A 7,684-nucleotide genomic window follows, 5' to 3' on the forward strand; every position below is an offset into this window, starting at 1 on the left:
AGGGACTCAGGGCTACATTCACAGAGCCAAATTGTTCTGCATCATTATTTTAAGTTCCTTTCCCCAGGGGACACAAGGTAGAAGTTCAAATAACCAGGAACGGAGAAAAATCTTTATGCTCCAATGACTAGAGTATGAACATTGTTTTATTAAAAGCACCAAAAAGCAATTTCACTGCAGTTCTGTTGGGCTGCACAATCTTGACTGTTTGAAATATGCCACCAAGAACATTGACTATTGCCACAACTTTGCCTTTTGGTTGGAGGAGAAGGCATCAAATACAGGGCTCGATTTCTCAGACAGCAGCCCTTCAAGAGCGTTTCTACTACAAGCAGATACAGCCTATATAATCGTTTGCAGTTACCAAAGATGGCAAGAATTTTACAGGCTTTGTAAGCCTCACCCTCATGCTGGGATATAGGGATTACGTATGGTGGTAGTTTAACTGCTGAGAAACACTGAGCCATGGGTTAAAGATATCAGCTGTAACCCATTCTTCCTCCTGCAGAAACTGAAATTCCTCTGGGCTGGGATAAGTGATAGCCAGCCTTTTGCAGCAAGCTTGGAAATGAGACTCTCTCTATAATGTTTTCCAAGGCATGCAAATAAATTGGGAACATCTCACAGACTTGAGTGGAACCTAGACATTCTTGAAGATAATGCCCTATCCTGATAGTTATTTGTGTTTTGTGCAACTTTACTCTGATAGCCTCCAGCACTCTGAGCAGGGGGCAGCCCATTGGGTCTTTCAGGAAGTGTGCACTAGAGCAGGTGCCAAGTTAAGGCCACGATCCTGGGCATGTCAGCTTCCCAAGAAGAAATATCAATGAAAGGCTGCAAATAATTGAAACCGAGATAGTTACTATAGAAATAAAAGTGATAGCATCAGCTCAGCGACATAGAAAGTTTTGCAGTTTAGGGGAAATGGCAGATTGGTAGAGAACTACATGGTGAATTATGCGGAAGCTACACAGCATGAACAAGTGAAGTTACTGCTAGTTTTAATTCCACTGTACTGATATTTTAAATTTCAAAACCATTGACAATACTAGTCTGGTGTTCTTTTGGTATCACATAAAGCAGGGCACTGCTTTTCAGAGTCAAGCCAAAGTTGGGGCAAAGTTCTGAGCAAATGCCGTGAACAACCAGTAAAACTTGGTAATTGTCTTTCAAAGCTTTGGTCAAATTGGAAGGTTACAATCTAAGAAGTGTCTTCAAAAATAGCGGCAGCTGTTCACTGACAGTTCCAGGTCCAGCTGGCTCAGACAGCCAGTCACCCATCACTTTCTTAATGAGCTATATGGCTTCTTGGTTTAATTAGTTTTTCAGCCTCTTCTGTGTATAGACTCTGTTGTTGACAATGTAACTTAGCAAACAGCAATGTTTTTGCATTAGGCAGAATAAATTCCAGCTCATTCACCCATAACTTGTTTTTTCTGTAAATGCAATGAGGAAAGCAGAGCTATTTGTGCCACTAAGAAACCAGATGTAATGCTGTCCCCCAGGGTAGATCTGGAGAATGAGCACTCTGCTCCACTTTCACAATGTCACACCGGGCTCAGGGATTCAGATGCCTCTCGAGTTGTAACTTCAAGTAAAAACTGTTCAAAAATTCAGAAATTCACTTCCTTTTCCTGCTGATCTGACACAGAGTTAATGGCATTAGCTGTTGCCCTGTGAAATAAAAATTTCTGGTATTTTGTCTTGTATTTCAGGAGAGTTCACGACATGTGTGAGAGTTGCTGGGGACTGAGGATCTTTAGCAGATTCATTGCCCTCGCATACAAAGCCAACATGGGCCTCTTCCTGGAGAAAAAGTCCCAATCAGGAAAGAAAGCAGATGCCCTCACTTTCTCACAGTTCATCCAAGAAGCAGGACTGGAGCCCTATACTACAGTTCCTTCTCTGCAACAAGCCCAGACTGGGGTAGAAGCAGATGCTCTCCTTGTGTCACAGGGCACCCAGGGGCAGGATTAGAGACTCACACTACACTTCCACCTTTGTAGGAAGCCCAGCAGGGCTGATACCTTTGTCACCTTGCAGTTTGTCCAAGGAGGTACAGTTCCACCTTCTCCCAATTACAGAAAAAGTCATTGGAACTCATAGCCATTTGATGACAGCAAACACATCCCCACATTGGCTCTTTTCTGCAGTCCTTTGTTTGCTTCCAGGAACTAAGTGAAGCAGACGCTATAAATCAGGCTTTACCACTGTCTGTCTTTCACTTCTGCTTCACTGTTGGTTAAAAAGACAAAATAACAATCATAGACATATTTTAATTACCAGTGATTGACAACTTCCCTGCAGCTCAAGTGAACAGATTTCTCTCAGGCTTTAGTGTCTGCAAAGTGGGCTCGCTGTAAAGCCCAGATGTAAGATAAATGGCATATCCAATAACTGCCATACAAATGTGCTGCCGGCTGCTGTTGGCAGCAGTAATTAAGTGAGAGGCCCAGTTACAACATGCATAACTAATCCTTGGCCTTGCCACAGACATTATTTACTGTGAAGCAAAACCAGACAGCGGTTTATCATAGTAAACAGTACTGAAACACATGTAGATCATGGCAGGAAGTATGTAAGAAGACTAGAGAATTTAGGGAATAAAAAAATGCTTTGTCCTGTGTGGATTTGGACAGAATATCCAGTTACCTCCTTTTTCCTTGAAAGAAGCATGACATAGTCTGTGGTGGTGATGGGGAAGGTGCATTATCACCAGCAAGAAAATATGAATGAGTACTGATTAAAGCCTGGCTCAACTGAACAAGCGCTCCTGACTAAATCATCACTGTTTTGTCTGGCACCAACAGTTTCCATGAGACACCCATGGAAAAAACCCCTTTTTTAAAAAAGACTGGGCCCAATCCTATTTAGTTATTTACACCAAAGCTGTAGCCACTACAAAATAACTGTAATTTGGTTTTGTAATTGATTTTTCTATTGAAACTGCAACAGAAACTAAGTGAAACCGAAGCAGTTTGTAGGTCAAGATGTCTGTGTAATAACCAAATTCAGGCCAAAATAAAGCAAGACTCAGGCAGTTAGGGAGAAGCAAGTTTGCTGAGCAGTCTAGAGAGTGAAACTTGTAAAAGGAAATGCGTACGCATGGTTATTGGCTAGAATATTTTAAAGAATGTGGGACCGAACTATGCAGGTTCTTGCACCCCTCAGCCCCATGAGGGTGCTGGGATAAGACCTCAGCAAAGCATTCTGTCATGGGCTTTGTTACAGTTTATGAGGATTTAGAATCATAATCAGGAGTTTCCTCTAGAATTGCTAAGAAAATGACAGAAGCAGCTGTGGAGAATGGAGACTTGTCAACCAACATCCCACCAGGCTCCACTACAGCTGCAGTTAAGAGTTGTCTTAGTGCTGATCAGCCTACGTTGCTTTGTAGGCCAGTCTCCAAAGGATGCCAGGTGCAGTAGAGCAAGATGGCACTGGACCAACTCACTCTTTTCTATCAGCTGGCTAAAGGGAGACTCCCTCAATTGTGCAGCTGTCAGGTCAAACCAAGGGAAGGTTCAAGGAAGAGAAAACAAGTAGAAACATTTATGGGCAATAACAGTCCAAAACAGTTTGCTAATAATTTAACAAAGAACGTTTTTCTTCAGTGCCTGAATATGAGTATCTTTCTTGGGTCTTCGAGAAACAGACTCAGGGACTTGAATCCAAAGTGTTCCAGGCATTACTCTACCGTGTGGGGCAAAACTGAGCCTAATGGCTCTGGAACAATCCTGCACAAGCAGGAGCCCTCAAGCAGTGTTCCCCTGACTTAACATCCTCTATAGTCTAGTCCGTGAACTACTATAGGTTCATTAGCTGTAAGAACTGTCCTTTCTAGATATTCCCAGGGGAAATTTTTTTCTGCATCCAATGCCCCAGTCCTGATTGGTGGCTTCAGAAAGCCCTGGTAAGTAGCCAAACAGAAACCAGGGACATCATAACTCAGGGCGGATAGTCCAGGGTTTTTTTTGCTAATACATCATCTAAGACAATTTTCACTGGCAGGTATGTGGTCCTAAGAGTTACACAGAGTTCAGCACCTTCCAAACCAAAAAGACAGCTGTGGGCTGAGGCAAATCTCAGAGCAAAGAGAACATCTCGACAAGCAGTAGCTCGGCATTCAACCCTTTACTTTCTCCTCTTAAGTCACAGAAGAGGCAAATCTTTGCTGACAAAACTCTTGAACCCGAACTACGGGCAGGATTTTTTCTGCTCTGCACAGATGGGGCAGCATTCAGGAAAACAGCAGTCACTGAGTAACTTCAGCGCCTTCTGGTGGGGCAGGATCTACCCCTTGCTGCAGCTCAGGGCTGTGTAGAAAATGGCCACCAGCCACTCATCATTGACCCCTATTTTTCCTGCAGAACAAACAAAATCAAATGTCAAGTACCAATGCACACACAGGTGTGAAGAGAGATTCTCATCTGCCAATCCCGTGAAGGATTGCATGCCAATCAGTCAGGGCCGGTTTATTTGAGACCTCTAGGATCATTTTAGGCAAAGGATGCTGAAATTAATAGTAAAAAGTCTAGTATAGCTCGTATTTTTTGTGGCTCATTCTCGTCCAGTAAATAGCAGTCCTTTACAGGCTGCATATAAAGTCATATAGCCATTCAGCCATTACAGCATCACAGCACTGTAGCTGCTTTCATGAATCAGAAGTGCATGCAGGAGCATATAATGACATTTTGATGGACAGAGGTAGGAGACAGCAATAGGAAGAGCACGTCCATGGAAACAGAAGTTGTACCTAAGGGAAGAGGAAAAGATTTTGACCATGCTCTTGCTCAGAAGGTCTATCTCCGCTCCTGTTCACTGTTTTAGCCTCAGAGCTATTGTTTCACAAAGGGAAGCGGTAGGTCTTCAGAAACTGATGGTAGGAAAGCAGTGCTCCTGAAAGAAAGGGTAACCCCAGGCACCAATCAGAGAAACTGGTGATGAACACCCATGCTGCCTCATTTTTCCCATCCATTTCTCGTGCATGACTGCCCCTTCCACGCACGCTATTCCCACTCCAGCTGTACAGGGGCAGGGTTTTCTTCCCTAACTCACAAAATTATTGCCAGTCCAGTTTCAGCCTTGAATCACCCAGGCAATGGAGCCACTGAGCGCAGCTCCTCAGAAGAGCTGCTGCCAAGCTTAGGCAGTACAGCTGTTCCCTCTGGAGCCAGGCTCCTCACCAGGGTACTGCAGCAAAGGTGGTTCTTCAGCCTGAGGGCAGAGGCAACTGAAATGAGAGAGACGGAGAGGATGGTCCTGGAGAGCAGCTGCACAGCACGGGTGGCATCGGGGTGGGGGAGTGGGGGAGTGGTTGAGGTCCTGTGTGAGGGAAACTGGGAGGAAGCCGCAGGGAATATCTCACTGCACCATCCATGGCTGAACTGGGATTCATCCCATTAATGTTTCTTGTAACGACTCCTTTCCAATAGCCATCTTAACCAGCTAGAAAAGTTCTTCTCTGAAGGACCCTCACTGCCTTGTGTGAGAGTTAATCCACAGGCTGGTGGAGAGATGGCCACAGGAGGATTGTAGATTTTGCCATGTAGTGGTCTGCTTTTTAAAAAAAAAATGTGTGGGTAGGTGTAAAAGTCATCCCTTGCCCTTTCTCCTCCCGTGCGCACAGGTCATACTACAACTGCAGAAGAATTTGTCAAGCTTCAGGTTCCTCCTCACTGCAGGCAGATTCCCTCAAGCCAGGGCTCTCCGCTCTTTTCCTCTCCTTTCCCCTCTCCAGGTGGATCCCCATTACTTGTCTGCCCTCCCTCAGCCCTGCGACCAACACCCAAATTTAGCTGGCAGAGGAACCAGGTTTAGCTGGTGAGTAAGAGGAAGCAGTCGTCCTTTGCAGGATCTGCAAACCTTTGACTAGTAAACAGCCTTGCCCATAGCATGAAGAGCAAACATTTGAGCCGTCACTGGTCAAATCAGCACAAGGCCAGGAATGGCCTGGCTGCAGGGGCTGGGTACTCCCAGGGGTCAGGAGCAGGGTGTACAGGTCATACCTCTGCACTCAGAGCCCTCAAAAGAGCTACAGCAGCAGCTTAAAGTGAAAGACAATGCACTGGGTTTGCATTTTCGATTGTGGAGACTGCAGGCTGCTGCTTTGCACATTGTTTCCTGTGAAGTCTCACAACAGGTTATCTTGCAGCAATAATCTGAGGCCGTGGCAGGAGCAGGTTTTCAGTGCCAGTGTTGTTTGGTCTGGAGCTCCCTTGACTCCTTTTGACTATGTTTTCAGATTTACAGCCACCAAGTCTACAACTACCTCTAGATAAACAGAAAGCTGAAACTGTAAAACGTTCCTGTGACTCTGGCAGTTGGTGACTTGGGGAAGTGACCATGTGACAGGGTTTGCAATGATGTTTCACAATAAAATTGTGAGAGGCAATAAGAGACTCAGCCAGAGCATATGCACTGTGCTTGCCCCATGAGGTCCCAAACAACTGCAGCACATCCAGGCTCTGAAATGACGTAGTCCTTTTTACCTGAGGAGAGGGAGAGCAGTGACAAGGCTGTACACAACAGAGGGTTCCTGGATGGCGGGGTGAACGATGCAGCAGATGGACAATACATGTGATGGGAGGCAGCAGAAGAATGCAATGTTTGCCCAGGCCACCAGCAGAGTGTTGTCGTAAAAGCACGTGAGCCCCGGCTTCTGCAGGTCTGCTGCAATAAGCAAGGAGAGAGGGACTCAAGAGCCATCAGAACCAGCACAAGTGACCGACCAGCACCTCCAGGTACCAGCGGTGTGGTTACCTGTGCTCTGCCACATGCAGATGAAGCACAAACCACTGCTCCCATGCTGGGACTGCTGGCTGCCTTCCCAAAGTGTTGTGGAGGGACTCTGCTGCTCACCACCGTTCCTGCACGGCAAAGGGCAGCAGCAGAGTGACACAGAGCAAGCAGCCTCTCTGTCAGGAATAAACATGCAGAGAGCTCAGCTGCCTTGGTTGTCTGGCCCAGTTCATGCAGGGTGATTTAAAGCCTTTAGCTGAAACAGCCAAGCCTTGGAATCCGGCTAGTTTTCAAGACCTATAAAAAGCCATTTAATAATCCCTGCTTCCTCTCTACCCTGAGATGATTAGAAAGAGGATTTTATTGTTCCAAGCACTTCCCTGGAGGACTGTTCTCCCCACCGGTCCTGTTTTATATAAGAGTTAACAGGCAGTTAACAGCTTGTACGCAAACAGTTGCTGTGATGCTGTAGGCTGCGCTCCTCTCCTGGATGGACATTCAGTGTCTATCAAGAAGCATATCTGCTACAACTGTCCCTGCACTCATGAAATAAGGAGAGAGACATCTCCTTTTCAGCACTGTCACTCATTTGGGGAGACATTTCTTCTGTTGCGTGAATATTTAACAACTTGGTGTCTCAGGGCTGGGGGGAAATCTTAATATGCAAATATCGGATGAGAGGGAATGAAGAAAAGGGATTAGACTCTCTTCAGTGGTGCTCAGTGACAAGGAGCAGTGGGCACAATCTGAAAGCTGGGACTAAATGATAAAGAGGTCCCTTCCAATCTAAACAAAAAGAGAAACACTATAAGAAAAAAATTCAGAGGGTACAGTATGGCAGGGAGGCTGGAATCCAAACGCACTGTCAGACTTGTACATTACTACATATAACCTTCACCTTTGCATCACCACCCCCGTGGCAGCAAACTCACCAACATAAAAA

At 45.6% G+C, this 7,684-nt stretch overlaps 1 protein-coding gene across 1 annotated transcript; it reads right to left on the reverse strand.

Annotated features, from left to right (window-relative positions):
• Positions 1-234: 234 nt before the first annotated feature.
• Positions 235-6,778, reverse strand: NOXRED1 (NADP dependent oxidoreductase domain containing 1). The gene is given in 7 exon segments (XM_054067102.1): positions 235-3,358; positions 3,360-3,525; positions 4,143-4,170; positions 4,173-4,364; positions 5,187-5,233; positions 6,492-6,696; positions 6,763-6,778. Coding segments are annotated over 7 exon segments (780 nt in total). The 3' UTR covers positions 235-3,232.
• Between the last annotated feature and the right edge of the window lie 906 nt (positions 6,779-7,684).

The sequence above is a fragment of the Cuculus canorus genome, chromosome 5 (genome assembly GCF_017976375.1).
Source record: "Cuculus canorus isolate bCucCan1 chromosome 5, bCucCan1.pri, whole genome shotgun sequence".
Classification (NCBI taxonomy): domain Eukaryota; kingdom Metazoa; phylum Chordata; class Aves; order Cuculiformes; family Cuculidae; genus Cuculus; species Cuculus canorus.